Below are 17,062 nucleotides of genomic sequence, written 5' to 3' on the forward strand. Positions count from 1 at the left end.
CGCGCGGCTCCTCCGGGCGTTTCCCGCTCGGCTCGGCCCACCGCGTCCTCGCGGGGCCCGCCCACCGCCCAGCTCCTGCCCCCGGCGGTCCGCTCGCCGGGCCCGGCCCTCAGCTGGCGGCCAAGGCGCAGGCGTCGGGGCCGGCAGCAGCCCAGCTGGGGATCCGTCGCGCCGCAGTGAGGCGCCTGAGGCGGGGCGAGCCGTCGGACGCGGGATCGGACTTTCGACGCCAGGTGATAGGCTCGTGGCTTCCGGTTTCTTTCAGGCTCTGGGGGCTGGTGGGGGCGGGAGGGGGCGGCAGACGGCGGCTCGCGGAACACGCCTGCACTAGGCCCCGGCGCCGCGGCGGGAGCGCTCGGGAGCGCCTGAGGAGCAACTGCCCGGGGGCGGGGCCGGGGCGGGGCGTGGGCGGGACTTCCCCGCCCGTGCCACGCCCATGCCACGCCCCGGGAGGCGTTTAGTGAAAATTCGCAAAACCGGAGCGCTGGACGTCGGTCACCCCCTCTCTGCTCTCGGTGCACTTCGGAGCTGGCGAGATGAACTCCAGCGGCAGCCCTGCACGGTAGGGAGCGGAAGTTGGGAATGGCAGCAGGAGAAAACTGGGTAAAGGGGGGCCCTCAAGAGCCCCACAGCGTGCGGGGGGAAGCCAGGGGAGAAAGTAGGTAGAAGAGCCAAATCGGATCCAACGACAGTTGTTTTTGTGACGATTGCAGTATCTGGAGGACTTTGTCAGTCCTGGAGGGAAGTCTATTAGTCATCTAAGCTTTTATTTCCTGGGGTGGGAATTGTATGGGGAGTATAACCAGAATGAAAATGCATACATTGTGCAAAAATGAAAATTGATGTAAAAAATATATAAAATAAAAAAAATTTTAAAAAATGCGATTTTTAACTGCAGCTCCGTTTAGCTATTGAACTTAATGCCCCATGGTCTTTCATATAAAAGGGTGTGGCCTGATATGCCAGTCATGTCAGAATTAATGATGTATCACCTACCGACACCCTGTAATTAAAAAACAGGACCTTGTCTAAGTCAACAAATGATTCCCTACTTAAAATGTGCTATATAGAAACCACCGCCATCATCCAGAGGATGATAACAGTATAAATAAATGAATACACAAGCTGGATAGATTACGGATACTTTCACAAAATGAATTAAAATATGACTGCTTTAATTATCATGATCTCATATGAAAAATAGTGGACTAGTAGAGAAGGGGTCCAAAATGCACTATTTTGGGTATCATTTGTTTCCATGTGTATTATCTTTAATTCAAAGATTATTTTATTAAAGTTTCTTTTTAATTTTTATGTAATTTTTTAATATATTTTACATCATTGTTCATTTTTGTGCAATGTTTGCTTTTTCCTCTCAGGTGTAGTCCCCATAAAATTCCCACCACCAGTTCACCTGTGCACCATCACCATAGTCCCTTGTGCTCTTCCTTCCCCTGTTTTGATCCTTCCCACTCCCCACCCCCTGCAGAATGTCTCTGATTTATAGTTGCCTGTTAATTTTTTTAAGTTATTATTTTTCCCTGATCCCCTTATTTAGTTTCCTTATATTCCTTCTCTAAGTGAAATCATTCAATTTTTCTTTTTCCTTTGGACTTATTTCAGTGAGCATGATCCCTTCTCGCTCCATCCATAGTGCTGCAAATGGCATGAGCTTATCGTTTTTGATTGCTGAATAATATTCCATTGTGCATATATGCCACAACTTCTTGATCCAGTCATCTATTTTGGGGGCATTTGGGTTGATTCCATAGCTTACCTCTTATAAATAGTGTAGTAATAAACATAGGGGTACAGGTATCCTTTTGAATTAATGTTTTTGTATCCTTTGGGTTGATTCCTAGCAGTGGAATTCCTGGGTCATATGGTAGCTCCATTTTCAGTAATTTTAGGAATCTCCACAGAGAAAAGGCATTTTTTAAAAAAATTTATTTAGGGCCTCCCTCATGGTGCAGCGGTTGAGTGCTGGGTTACGAAGCTGCCCGCAGCCTCTGTGGCGCCAGTTCGATCCCTGGCTGCTCCCCGGCCACCGGGGGAGGGTCCCGCATGGTGCGCAGACCTTTCCTGCTGCCCGCTGCTCCCCTCAGCAGTGTACTTCAGTCCTTCTGCCTGCTCTGCTCCCGGCTCTGGCTCTGGTGGGTTCTCTCACCTTCCTGCGCTTCTGATTGTGCCCAGTGCTTGTATAAATAAATAAACAAAATAAAAACAAACAAATAAATAAATCTTTAATAAAAATAAAAATAAAAAAATTTATTTATTTATGCGTATAAGAACTGGGGTACAGGCCAGAGGTGTGGGAGCAGTGAGAGGATTCACCAGAGACAGAGTGGGGAACAGAACAGGCAGACTGACTGAAATACACTGCTGAGGGGAGCAGCGGGCGAGATAGGAGAGGTCTGCTACGCTATGTGGGTAGCTCCCTGGCTGGGGATCAAACTCGTGCTGCAGTGGCTGCGGATTGCTTCATAGGTTGCGTCTTAACCCCTTGAGCCATGAGGAAGGCCCCCCAGAAAAGGCCTGTTTTTAAAATTGAGGTATAACACTGACTTACAGTGCTGCGTGTGATTCAGAGGCATAGGATCATACTTTCTCAGATATTCATCCCCACACCTACCACCAAAGCACACAGCCCTCCACCAGTCCCCTCCATACTTTGCTCTGTACCTACCCCATCCAGGTCTTGTAGCCTTGATAACACAGTCAGGTTTCTAGGGTTTGTTACTGGTTCAGTTTTGTCTGACTCTTTGGTTTGTTTCTCTGTATTCCACATATAAGTGAAATCAATGTTGTCTTTTTCTTTCAGACTTACCTAGCTTAATATTATCCTCTCCAGTTCCATCCATGTTACTAAAAATAGCGAGAGTTTATTTTTTATAGCTGAGTAGTATTCCATTGTGTATATATACCACATTTTCTAATCTACTCCTCTGCTATTATGCACATAGGTGGTTTCTGTAACTTGGCTGTCTTAAGTGATGCTGCCTTGAGCATGGGAGTGCCCATATCCCTTTGATTTAGAGTCTTTGCATTCTTTCGGTCGCTGCCTCGGAGTGGAATTGTTGAATCATGTAGTGGTTTTTTTTCATGGGGGGTTGGGCCAGTCTCCATTTCTACCAACAGAGTAAAAGGGTTTCTTTTCCTCCATAGCCTCGCCATTTCTTGTTATTTCTGGTCTTTTTAATAATATGCCTTTCTTACACGTATGAGATGTTATCTCTTTGTGTTTTGATTTTCATTTCCTTGATGTCTTTGTCGGAGAAGTGTCTCTTTAGTTCTTCTGAATTTGGGTACATTTTTAGATTAAATTTTTTTTATCCAGCTGGATATTTCTGTTGTAACTATAAGAAGTCTGATCATATTTTTGCATCTTTACTTATGCTAATTCTTCTTTACAGATGATTTTTCTGGGGCAGAGACATCTTCTTTGAAAAGCCTCATACTGTATTGAAGATGGCAGAAGCAGTGTTGATTGATCTCTTTGGCTTGAAATTGAACTTTGAAAAAAACTGTGACCAGACATTACTGAAGACCTTGAATACTATTAGATACAACCATGCTACCAAGGCCAAGTTCCTTTGCATAATGTGTTGCAGTAACATTAGCTGTGAAAGGGATGGTGAACATGATAATTGTGAAATAGAAACAAGAATTGAATTATCAACTCTCTTGAGAGAATTTGAGACAGTTAGCAATCCTAGCTTGGCTGCCTCTCTCTATACCATTAAACAAAAAATTGATGAAAAAAATCTGAGCACCATTAAGGTAATTGTACCCATACATCGGAAGACATTAATAAAGGCATTTATTGATCAACTCTTCACCACTGTTTACAATTTTGAGTTTGAAGACTTACAGGTGACTTTGAGAGGAGATCATTTGAAACAGTCCAGTGATATAAAAGTCATCACAACTCAAGAACTGGAAGCAGTTCAGAATGAAATAGAAACATATTTGAGAAGTTTGCCAGCTCTGAAAGGAGAATTAACCATTATCACATCTCCTTTGATCTCAGGTAGATTAAATGTCATGTATTATTTTTATGAATGCTTGAAAAATCAGTTTTTCTTCAGAGTTAATACATCTCTTTCTCCCTTTTGTAGACTATTGTGGTTTTATGTACTCATTAGCATCTCTTGCAACATGTAAGTTTCAAGGACAGCCTTGTGGTATCAATGGGTAGTCCCCTCAAAACTACCCTAAATAAATTTGCTATATGCAAATTAAGCTTTAAGAGAAATCTCGCAGCCTTCCTTTAAAATAAGGTTAATGACCTTATGCATCACATATTTAGAAATTCTCAACCTTAACTCATTGGTACCTTCAGGGAAGAGTGAAATTTAAAAGGCAGTGTCTTCTTGGTTAAACAGTATTTACTGTGAGCTGTTTGCTATTGGATATAGCGAAGAAAAATGAGACAGAAGATACTCTTTGAAGAGCAGTAATCATATAAGGAGGATTAAACAAGCACAAAGCAGAACATAATAAGGACACATAGAAGTACAAACTGCTGTAGAAATTAGAAGCCAGATAAACAAATGTAGGTCAGAGGAAGTCATACTGAATGATGGGTTTTGTGTAGCATATTTTTTTAATCTTCACTACTTATCTTTAACAGATATTTTCATACATGGATTTACAACAAGAACAGGTGGGATATCTTACATACCAACTCTTAGCTCATTCAATCTCTTCAGTAGTTCCAGACGGAGAGATCCCAAGGTGGTTGTTCAAGAAAATCTGCGTAGGTTGGGGAATGTTGCAGGATTTAATGTGGAGAAATTTTACCGAATAAAGGTACACAATTTTGCTTCTTATTTTGGAACATCTAAAGTATATTCTTGATTCTCCTAATGAGTATGTGGATTTTAATCAAGCTATTTCACTTTGGCATTTGATGATTTATCTAAAATTTTAGGGAAATGCTTGTGGTTGTTTTCTTAACTCTATATATAATAGTCTAAAGATCAGTTCTATGATATATTTCACCCGTAGCTTCTTACATCTAAAAGTATAGTTAATTCTCGAGAAATATAATACCACTTCTCTTTTTTTTCTTTAATGATTTATTTATTTATTTATGCAAGCACTGGGTACAGTCAGAAGTGCGGGAGGTTGAGAGAATTCACCAGAGCCAGAGCAGGGAGCAGAACAGGCAGAAGGACCAAAGTACACTGCTGAGGGGAGCAGCGGGCGGCAGGAGAAGTCTGCACGCCATTTGGGACCCTCTCCCGGTGGCCAGGGATCGAACTGGCGCTGCAGAGGCTATGGGCAGCTTCACAACCCAGCTCTCAACCGCTGCGCCACCAGGGAGGCCCTCACTTCTCTTTTTTATTTAGAAGAAAAGTTCCTGCAAGGGGGAAGGAAGGATATGATCACAATTAAAGTAAAGCCTGTTTCTTACAGAATACTAGTTTTATTTGCGGCCAGGGAGAGTATAAATACCACTGACTTGCTAATTCTCAACTTCTTTTACTACAGCCATACTCTGTGGAAAGTGCTGCAAGTCCAGATTTACCCATTATCTCTAGTGGGAGATGTCGTGATGGGCTATATTGAATTTTTAAATATGAATGTGTGTTCCTTTGAATAAATGTGCAGGTATAATAATACCAAAAGTTTAATGATAAATCGATCTGTTATTTTACCATAGATAGAAGTGATGTTTAATGAATGCTAATAAACCTAAACTGGTTATGTAACTGTACACTATGAGTTCTTTTAGAAACGTTTATGGTATGAGAAATCCTACTTTCAAAACATTCTTATTGCATATGTTTGGTATTAGACTGATCATGCCAATGATGTCTGGATTATGGAAAAGAGAGAGCCTGAGTCTTACGATGGAATCACCACAAATCAGAGAGGAGTCACAATAGCTGCTCTTGGTGCTGACTGTCTACCAATAGTTTTTGCAGATCCCGTCCAAAAAGCTTGTGGGGTTGCTCACTCTGGTAAGTGTACTTAATTAAGCATTTAGGATTTTACCAATTTCAAAGTACAGAAAAAGTTACAAATTCTTTCTGAATGGTAGGGCAGAAACAGTTATTATTTGACATGGTGATAAGTGTAAAGATAGGAGTGGACTAGCATACTCTTATTATAGGAGCCAGTAGATGGAGTGCCAAAATTAAATTACATGAATCAGAATGGAATTCTCAAGGAAACAGTGCCTATGCTAATTTCTGAGGACTGTGTAGGATTTGGCTAGGTGCCTGTGTTTCTCAGCTGGGGTGCTGTTAACATTTGGAGCAAAATAATCTTACACTGCAGACTAAGTTTGCTTGATTTTGAAATTCTTAATGCCAGGAGAATTCCCAGTTGTTGTAATAACCAAAAAGGAAAGGAACAAAATTAAAAAGAGAAGAAAGGCCTTCTTGTTGTCGTAACACTCCCCACAGAGTGCTACTTCCTCTGGTTGAGAACCCTTAAAGTCTAAGCAACTGGAAAGAGGAAGGTTAGACATGAAGAAATGTGTTCACCAAGATATAGCTTATAAAAGTATGAAGTAAGAAAAACAAGATATGTTTGGAAAACTGTATTTAGTTTAATATGGTATAGTCTAGTAGCTTTAACCGTAAGTTCTTTCTGGAGATAAGGACCAAGAAGAATTACACATGCTGTGTTGTGTTAAGGTTATACGTGGAATTTTGTTTTCTGGAAGTATTTAAAAATAGCATTTAGATTATCCAGTGTTTATGATTCTCTGTGAAATGAGGGGTGATCATTTGGATTTCCTTCTGTCTGTAAATCTATGATGACTTTGCTCTTTATGCCATAGTTAAATATAAAAGAGGCTTATTATTCTTGTGACTTAGCTAAAATAATGGAATTGGATGACTAGAAGTCAGATTTAGTATTTGATATTGTCAAAAGCTATTTAAAATTTGAGTCTTAATTCCTGGATATAGAAAGGGCATATTATTCGTTACTTCTTAGGTTGTGAAACCAAAGTTTTAAAATATCAAATATAAAACTGTCAAGATAAAGCAATCTCAAAAGAGAATAAAGTTATTGTCACATGCTTCCTGATTTCAAAACTTATTATAAAACTACAGTAATCAAAAACAGTATGGTAGTGGAATAGAATAGAGAGGTCAGAAATAAACCATTACATTTATGATCCAGTGATTCTTGACAAAGTACCTAGGTCATACAATGGTGAAAGGACAATCTCTTTAACAAATGACATTGGGGGGGCCTCCCTGGTGGCACAAGGGGTTAAGACGTAGACTGTGAAGCTGTCCACAGCCTCTCAGCACAAGTTCGATCCCCCAGCCTGCCAGGGAGCTATGGCACAGCAGACCTTTCCTGACTCGCTGGCTGCTCCCCTCAGCAGTGTACTTCGGTCAATCTGCCTGTTCTGTTCCCCGCTCTGTCTCCAGTGAATCCTCTCAACCACCACCCCCATACCTCTGGTCTCTACCCCAGCTCTTGTATTCATAAATAAATAAATCTTTAAAAAAAAATGACACTGGGAAAGTTGAATATCCACATCCAAAAGAGCAATGTAGAACCCTTTTCTTACGTGATATATAAAAATTAAGTCAAAATGATCAAAGAGGTAAATATTAGGGCTAAAACTATAAAACTTGTAGAGAAAATTGTGCAATTTCATTTGCATGAGGTATCTAGAGGAGTTAAATTCACAGAAGTGGAAAACAGAAGCCAGGGTCTGGGGGAAGGCAAAGCGGGGAATTCTTTTTTAATGGGTACAGAATTTCAGTTTTTTTAAGATGAAAAAGTTCTAGAGAATGATTGTATAATAATGTGAATATACTTAACACTACTGAAGTGTACACTTGAAAATATTAAGATGGTAAATTTTCTGTTTTGTGCTTTTACACACAATTTTTTAAAAATGTAATAAAAAACAAGGTGAGGGAGCTAGAAAAGACTTAGGAAGGTACAACCCCAGTAGAAACTAATAGTATGGAACATTTTTCAAAGGAAGTAAAAGGGACCTTCCATTAAATGTCTTCCATATTAGGTGCTTGGCATAGTATACTTCATTTAAAAATCATTTTTTTACTTAGTCTAATTAATTTTGTGATTTACTGTTTCTGGTCTTTGAAATATACAATAATTACTCACTTTTAATTTACTTAGAAATCAAGGTGAAATTTTGTTGTGTTTTAACTTTCCTTATCTCTTTTTCTTCCTGTTTACCAGGTTGGAAAGGTACTTTGTTAGGTGTTGCAATGGCTACAGTGAATGCTATGCTATCAGAATATGGCTGCAGTTTGGAAGACATTGTTGTTGTACTTGGACCTTCAATAGGACCTTGCTGTTTTACTCTTCCAAGGGAATCAGCAAAGGCATTTCATAATCTTGATCCCGAATGTGTACGGCTCTTTGACTCACCAAATCCCTATGTTGACATCCGTAAAGCTACAAGGTATGTTTGATTTCATTCCAGAAATGCAAGTCTGCTTTTGCCTGGTGCTTCTGCAGTGAACAATTTGTAACACTGAGAAATATTCAGGAAGCAGATAGTTAAGTAGCTTATATGTGTGCACAAAAATTCATTTAAATAAAATCTGTTCTCACTTATGTTTGAATGACAGAAATTTTATAGTCTAGTATCTCTTACTGATTTAAAAGTGAAAGAAGAGGGACACCCTGGTGGTGCAAGGGGTTAAGGCACTGCACTATGAGGCAGTCCACAGCCTCTGCAGCACAGGTTCGATCCCTGGCTGGCCAGGGAGAAACCCACATGGCGAGGCAGACCTCTCCTGCTGCCCGCTGCTCCCCTCAGCAGTGTATTTCAGCCCGTCTGCCTGTTCTGCTCCCCGCTCTGTCTCTGGTGAATCCTCTCACCTTCCCCCCGCGTGCCCCCCTCCGCATCTCTGGCCTGTGCCCCAGCTCGTGTATGAATAAATAAAAAAATAAATCTTAAAAAAATAGTGAAAGAAGAAACAGCTGACATACAGTTTAAAAGATCTCCTTAAATTTCATATACAAGAAGTTGACATATACTTCACAGCCTTTCCTCACCTAAATTCTCCTAAATAAAATAAACTATGAGGAAGCTGGTATTTTATAGTTAATTATTCTCTAATTAACTCGAGGAATATATTTCTTAGCAAAAATATTAGATAATACAAATACAAAGTTGCTTTGACGATTTTATGATCTCTTGCATTTTTGAATTTATGAAGTTTTGTTATTAATATCTGTTAGAATTTCTCATTTCTACAACAGAAAATAGATGTCTAATTGGAATCATGTTTCTATTTCATTCAGCAAAACTTTGTTCAGATTTTGATTCATTTAGTACTTAAGTAGAAGGGGCTGAAATAGATTCTTAAATGTGACTTGTAGAATTAAATATCATTCATTTATAGTCATATTTCATAGCATAAAGTATTTATGGAGAAGCAAATTGCCTGTGGAAAATCTGGTTTGTTAATATGAGGAAAGGAGATAGGAAATGTAGACATGATCTGGATACAAAATTTTATAATCAAAATCAAGTACTTATTTAGGAAGAAACTTCTGGAGTTACCAGAATATTTGTAGATCATTTAATTCAGACAGTACATTCAGGTCATGTCTGAAGGAAAATATAGTAGCTTCTAGAGCTAATATATGAACTTAGGTGATAAAACTTTGCTCTCTTTTGAAAAATATTTATCCTAAGGATTCTTCTAGAACGGGGAGGAATTCTTCCACGGAATATTCAGGACGAGTTACAAGAGCTCAACCTTTGTACAGCCTGCCATCCTGACAAATTTTTCTCCCATTTCCGAGATGGCCTTAATTTTGGTACACAAATTGGCTTCATATCAATTAGAGAATGAGGTAAAGTAAGTTCTCTCTCCCCATCACCTTTCTGTCCTCTCCTCTGTTCTTCTTCCTCTTTCCATCTTTCCCTCCCCTCATTTTAAAAAATAAGTATATTTTTTTACTTCTTTATTCCTATAGGAAGAACTATTTCTACTTTTTAGTGAATAGTGGTAGAAATTTAATATTCAGTGACATATTGTAATATAGAGAAGAGTCACTCCTTTTTCCTAGTTAATGAAGAATAATTAGGCAGGCATTATTAGAAGTATAAAACTAAAATAATTTATCTTTTACAGATCCTGTCTGTATGCTATTTATCTCTCCTATGTACTTGATATCTGTACATTTCCTACTACCTCTCTTTTTGCTAATCTTGTGATTCTTGGAAAGAAATCTCTGCATAACGATTCTAACATTCAGAATAATAAGAAACCCTCACATATACAAACTAATTTGGTTTTCAACTAGATTCCATCTGATTATAGCATGAGTTGGCCAATCTTCCTTAAGGGCCAACTCATAAATATTTGAGGCTTTGTAGGACATACAGTCACTCTCTTAATTACTCAACTCTACCATGTAGAACAAACGCAGACAAGAGCAATACAAATGAGCATAGCTATGTTTCAATAAAAGTTATTTATTAAACCACAGGTTTGGCCCACAGGCTGCAGTTTGCTGATACCTGGTCTACAGTCATAGGGCAACACTGAATGTCATTTCATTAACTGTGTGTTTATTAGAGATCGTTATGTTAGAGTCATACAAAAATATTTCATGACAGTAATTTAGCATATATCCTTTAGCATATATCTGATTTTTTCTTAAGGGTACTGTTTACCTAATTAATATTATTTTTAGCTTTCACAGTGTCTTTTACTCTTTAAGACTTAATGATCCTTTCCTTGATACTCTAATAGCACAAGTGTCTCATATTTGATTTTTTTTTCAGAAACTGGACTGGATTTTTGCCTGTTTCCTGCTTCTTTCCAAACTGACAGCGAGAGAATTTAGCTGTTTGGTTTACTTAAAGCTGAAAGGATTACAATGATAATTCGTCTTTAGGGTACACTTTCACTGTTATCCAAAGATAAATGATTTTTTTATTTGATTCTAACAATAACTGACAAAAAAAATCAGTGTGATACAGCTTATGTGTTATATAGATGAGGAATATTCTTAAAGTTTGTTGTTTATTAAATATAATAAACTATCAGGAAGCTGGTATTTTAAAGTTAATTATTCTCTAATTAACTAGAGGAATATATTTCTTAGCCAAAATATTAGATAATACTGAGGGTTTCTTGTGAGGGTTTCTTATTATTCTGAATGTTAGAATCAGGAACAGGTCTGTTTAGTTCAGTGTTTATTGTGAAGTCTCTGTTTGTCAAACATTGGAAGCATAGGTGAAAAAAATGATTAAGGCTTTTCCTCTTGAATCAAATACAGTGGAGAAAAACACTTCTAACACTTTAATAGCAGTTGAAGAATACAAGGAAATTATATCTGAAAAGCAGAATAGAGAGTGTATCATATATCATTTGCAGAGAACATGACTAATCACATAAACCCAAAAGATGTACCAGGCTTTTAACAGATGAAAACAACCTTAACAATAGAAGGAGTACCATAAACTAAGGGAAGGAACTGTTCTAGAAAGAGAAGGGTGTGGGCAGGAGTTACTAGAAAAACAGGTTGGAAAGAGAGTAGTAAGGGTCTCGGATGCCATGTCCAAGGGTTGGGAGTTTATTTTCTAGGCAAAGAGTAGGCATAAAAAGCAGGGGAGCTTTTTAATTTCCATGGTATATTTAACAGGGCTGTATTTAAATTATGAAAGACTAGAGAAACTAAGAAGCAGTCAGATTGCTTCAAAAAGTAGTAATGAAGCCGGAATTAGGGCAGCAGAAATTAAAATGGAGAAAAGGATAGATGGATTACAGGTACATTTCAGAGGTAGAATCAATAGATCCTGTTAATAAATGATAAAGGTGAGAGGGACAGAGAATGGAGAAGTCATTGAAGATGACTTGGCTGACCACCACAGTGGCAGCAAAGGAAGGGGGAGGTTTGAGGTGAGGGGAAAAGAATGAATTTGATACAGAGACTGTACTACATCCAGATGGAAATACTTAGTCAACAACTATAAATGTGAACCTGGGACTTATGAGGGAACCTGGAAAAGACACAGTATTAGAAGTTGGCAAGACAGATGATGCCAAGTGTATTGGAGTAGGTTGGATCATCTAGCAGAAATAGAGGGAGAGAAAAGAAAAAGAGATGCAAGGATAAAACCTCATGTAACACCTGCATTTGGAGAACAGAAAACGGACTAGTAAAAAGATTATTCATAGAAGAAAGGAAAAAATAAAGGATACCATTTTGAAGAAAGAGGCCAGTGTAGATGTGACAGCAATACAAAAAGAAATCTTCAGAGATAAAATGAGGACTAAGAAGAAGTTAATGGGTTAATAGCCACATTGGGATGTTCTTCAGGCAGTGGCAGTGGGGTCAGATTTCAGCATGTCCAGGAAGAGGATATATAGGTGTCAACTCTTTGACAGTATTTATGAGAGTAAGTAAAGTACTGGGGCCTGTAGCTTGAAGGAAGGGATTCTTTTTCAGATGAGTAGTTTTAATTTTATTTATAGGCTGAGTAAAGGAGTTCAGCTATTTTTCATTTGAAAAAATTGATATATGGTGGTGTATATTTTAATATATGTGAGTTATCACATTGCATTTTTAAAGGACTATTTCATATGTTTCCTAGATGAATATGCTATAGAACATTAGAAAACTACATTTTTTGGTAATTACAAAGGACCTTCAGTTTATCTTTACAGCTACTCTAAAATACATAGATCAGGTGTTACCTCTTTTATTCAGTTGAAAAAACAGCCTCATTGAGGTGGAGGTTAAAAATAACAAAATTTGTGCTAAAGTAAGTTTGAGCCCAGATCCTGTGGTTCTCTTTTCATATTTTACAGTTAATGAAAGCTAAATTAAATTTTTATCTTCAACTTTTTGTTAATATCATTTATTCATATATATATATATATATATATACACATATAGATATATATACTAGTCAAATTTTGTTGAGGTACTACAAAAAAAGCAGTCATAGCACTCAAGGTATTTAATATCCAGTAAAATAGTGAACAAGCCAGCAATTTCAATATTGTGACATGTGTTGTAAAGTTGTCACAACCTAGTTTAAGTCTATGCAACTCACCCTTCAGTGTAAAATTTAAATAAAATACCTCATTTCTTCCAATTCAGAGAAGGCATTAACATATAGGATGGTACAACTATTTCAAACTCATCAAAATACTCTTGTTTAAGGAATAACTTCACGCATTGAGAAAAGTTGATATTTTTCCAGCTTGTCACTGTGTGTGTGTATATATATATTTTTTATTATAAATGTATAGAGTATTAAGTTGGCACATTTCACTTTATGTAACAAAATATTTCAAAACTAAATAAAAATTGTGTTTAATTATCTATGATCTTGGGTTATCTCTACCCAATGCATGTAACGAAAATTTGTCTCTGTGCTGTTTTACTGAGTAAAAGTATTGATTCAGTGCCTCAGAAACAGAATGAGTAAGTTGTTAAATAATCATATCCTCTTACCTGTATAAGGTCTCTGTAATGCTTAAGCATTTTGTATATAGGTTTGGGGAGTTATAGGATGCAACCACAATGATGACTTTTGATAAATTTTGTTTTCAATCTAAGCACTGATACTAACTGTGCATAGGATATACTGGTTGTCATATTATTAGGAACAATTAAGTTTGTAAAATAAGATTGTGTCTCAATTTTTTTGGAGATACTAATTATCAAACTAAAATTTATCTAATTATATTTTTAATTATGAAAAGGAGCATAGTGATTAAATACACTATACTGCAGTGCTTTGTAAAACAAATTTTTTTAAAACAATATTTCTTCTACTAGTCAGTATTCTTACAAATAGCGCTGTTCTGTTTTTTGGTATAAAGTCAAACCAATTTTAATCCTTGTATTTACTTGTACATAATAAAGGGAGAAGGGGCATTTAAGTTAATGAGTACATTACTTTTGATGCAATCTATTATAGCTGAAGTAGATTAAGGAATTAAAGAACCCTCACCCACCTGGATCTCACTTCTACAGAATCTCTACTAACTGCTTTTCTATCAGTTGATTTGGGGTTTGTAACTCAGAAAATTACTTTGTATCACTGAACCAAAACATAAATAATATCCATGGGTTCAGAAGTTGGAAGATATGTTGATAATGACATATGAATTCCATAATTTAATATTTCAAAGTAGACTTGAATATGGTTTTACTTCTTTATGTGATCTTCTAGAGAATGCCACCAGTCTGTGGAAGTCCATCACTTTAAAGAAAGCAACAGTCAGTTATGTGTGTATTTATATGCACATATGTGTGTGAGCTAAGTGACTAACAAGAAATAAGGTTATGTATGGCATGTGACCTTTTTTGCCCAAACAAATATAAATTCACAAAAACACATAGGATGCAGTGCCATCAGAGATTTTTTTTCTCTATTTGTGTTTGTGCATTGCTCATGTTCCATAGGCTATTATATGTGTTCATGGGAACTTGGTCCTAGAGCCTAAACATTTCCATTGTCATCAGCATTTCTAAACTTGTGGTTTCAAAGATGAGGCAGCTGCTGTAAGGAATGCATTGTTCTGTAAGAGATCATTGCTTAATGAAGGAAAAAGAAATCTGCCAGTACTGCTTTTTCTGGATAAACACATCCTGAATTTGGACTCAGAATGATCACATGTCAATTCTATGGATACAAACTCTTCACACTCTTTTGATGCATTTGCTTTGGACACATTCCGTGTGTTTGTGCCAAGTGCCTGAGGTGAACTATGTAACTATGTTCTTTCTGTATCTGAAACAGGCCTTTTGTTTTATTTAATTCTCAGAAAGGTGAGGAATCCAGTTACTGTATTTGTTAAACTATTAAAATTTCCAGCAGACTCTATAATTCAAAATACTACATGCTATTTTACCAATAACAAAAGAATATCTCAATTCTTTAGGAACATTTGTAGAAATAGATATGTTCATGGTGACAACTGAGTTTGGAGTTTTTAAATATCCTAATTTTCTTAATTCTTAGTTTTTATATCACACATTGCTTCAGTTTATATCTTACCAGTACTTCTCTTTACATATATACATATTTTACATATATATATCATATATGGCATTTTTCCTTTTCATATATTTTTGTCTCCCCGCCATTATCCTTATTTCTATAATTGATGTTTCATATTCATAAGGTAACTTCATTCTGAGTTTTTTACTGTCAAATACATATTCAGACTTGGCTAAAGAATTGTTTGTTAGAAGCAACAACAAATGTTGGCAAGGATGTGAAAAGGAACTCTCCTACATTGCTGGTGGGAGTGCAAACTGGTCCAACCACTACGGAAAGCTGTCTGGAGGTTCCTCAGTCTACTAAAAAGGAGCTACCATACGCCCCAGCAATTCCACTACTAGGGATCTACCCAAAGGACACAAAAACATTGATTCAAAAGAACACCTGTACACCTATATTTATTGCAGCACGATTGACAATAGGTAAAACCTGGAAACAACCCAAATGCCCAAATATAGATGACTGGATCAAGAAGACGTGGCATATATACACAAGGGAATTTTATTCAGCAATCAAAAAAGATAAACTCATGCCATTCACAGCAATGTGGATGGAACTAGAAGGAATTATGCTCAGTGAAATAAGCCAGAAAGAAAAAGAAAAATATTGGATGGTTTTACTTATAGCAGGAATATAGGGGAACCAAATAAGACATCAGTGTAAAAAAATAATAACAGTACAAAACGCAACAAAACAAAAAGGGACAATTATAAATCAGACATACTATAGAGGAGGAGGCAGGAGAGGGATCAGAGAGAGGGAGGGAGGAGCACAGGGGACTGAGGTGATGGTGCATGGGTGCATTAGTGAAGGAAACTATGCAGACTACACCTGAGGGGGTAGGGGGAAGCAAATATTGTTTGAAAATGAACAATGATGTGAAAAATAAAAATACACACACACACACACACACAAAAGAATTGCTTGTTGGACATATTCTGTGACCCCATCAAACAACATCCTCTAAACTTAGCTCATCATTTCCCCCTCAAAACCTGTTCCCTTCTGGTGTCCAGTGAATTGAATATTTATGCAATTACCCAACCAGAAACTCCAGTATCCTTGAATGGCTTCCTTTCCTTAACCCTTTCCTTCCCAGAATATTGGTAAATCTTCCATCAATTCCTGTGTCTCTATTTCAACTGCTACAGACTTTGAGTTCATCATTTTTCATCTATACCATTAGACTAGCCTGTTAACCATCTACACCATTAGACTAGTCCATATTGAAATCCCTTCTTATACTGACATTAATTGCTCTAAAACACAAATCTGATATCACATCCTTGAAAATTATTTTATGTCTTTCCCACTGTCCTGAAAGACTTATTTAAAATTTTAAGCATTGCCACGATCTGCCTCTGCTTACTGTTTCAATTTTTCATCACCCCCCACACTCTATACTATGTTCTCCAGTCTTTTGTACTTTATCATTCTCCAGAATATGCCATTAAGCTAGATCAGATCACAGGTATTCATTTGCATTCAAAGACTGACTAGAGTCTGATTTGGTTCAAGCTTACTTTCATTTAGGCTTTTTGTTAAATTAGGAAACAAGCAGTTCCCAGGACACATAAATACAAACATTTCAGTGAATAAATATAGCACCCCAGGATCCCTAGTTCCTCATGGAGATTTAAGCAAAATTCAGTTTCCAAGGAACAGCGTATAGAATGTCAGCACATATAGGAACTCAGTAGCTTTTGTTCCATTTGACAGGGTGAGGGACCATGTTAATGTTTAAAGGCTAATTTCTACCATATAGGGAAAGGTTTGCTATATCTAAAACATGAATGATTTCATTTCTTTGTCTTTGGTTCCTGATCTTCCACAACTTTTCTTGCTTTCCTGCTTTCTTGCTTCCTGACCCTGTATCTATTGCTGTCTCTGAATGCACAGCAGTTCTCACTCACACTTCTCTTGAATAACTCATAAGTAACCTTTAACACTTATGAGTATTCTAATATTCTTTCAGAATATTCTCCCTGATGGTTCACCCCGCTGGCATCCTGTGCTAGTTTTTAGTATACTGATTTTAAATTTTAGTCTGTTTGCCTGCTGACT

At 37.3% G+C, this 17,062-nt stretch overlaps 1 protein-coding gene across 3 annotated transcripts; it reads left to right on the plus strand.

Annotated features, from left to right (window-relative positions):
- The first annotated feature begins 146 nt into the window (after nucleotides 1-146).
- On the plus strand, nucleotides 147-10,793 carry LACC1 (laccase domain containing 1). 3 transcript variants are annotated; one of them, XM_037526976.2, is made up of 7 exons: nucleotides 147-233; nucleotides 3,414-4,030; nucleotides 4,634-4,812; nucleotides 5,804-5,969; nucleotides 8,188-8,413; nucleotides 9,659-9,819; nucleotides 10,757-10,793. In XM_037526976.2, the coding sequence occupies exons 2-6, from the start codon at nucleotides 3,469-3,471 to the stop codon at nucleotides 9,816-9,818; spliced, it is 1,293 nt and encodes a 430-aa protein (XP_037382873.1). In that variant the 5' UTR covers nucleotides 147-233; nucleotides 3,414-3,468; the 3' UTR covers nucleotide 9,819; nucleotides 10,757-10,793. The 3 variants fall into 3 exon arrangements, with proteins under 3 accessions (XP_037382873.1, XP_037382872.1, XP_037382874.1); XM_037526975.2 differs by lacking the exon at nucleotides 147-233 and adding an exon at nucleotides 453-562; XM_037526977.2 differs by lacking the exons at nucleotides 147-233; nucleotides 10,757-10,793 and adding an exon at nucleotides 453-562 and having other exon boundaries at nucleotides 9,659-9,824.
- Nucleotides 10,794-17,062: the final 6,269 nt, after the last annotated feature.

Source organism: Talpa occidentalis, unplaced genomic scaffold (genome assembly GCF_014898055.3).
Source record: "Talpa occidentalis isolate TD23 unplaced genomic scaffold, MPIMG_talOcc4v2.1 talOcc4.5, whole genome shotgun sequence".
Lineage (NCBI taxonomy): Eukaryota > Metazoa > Chordata > Mammalia > Eulipotyphla > Talpidae > Talpa > Talpa occidentalis.

Coding starts and splice junctions, on each gene's coding strand:
- LACC1 (XM_037526976.2), top strand. CDS start 3,469: ATGGCAGAAGCAGTGTTGATTGATCTCTTTGGCTTGAAATTGAACTTT. Junction 4,031..4,633: donor CACATCTCCTTTGATCTCAG/GTAGATTAAATG, acceptor TATCTTTAACAG/ATATTTTCATACATGGATTT. Junction 8,414..9,658: donor GACATCCGTAAAGCTACAAG/GTATGTTTGATT, acceptor ATTTATCCTAAG/GATTCTTCTAGAACGGGGAG.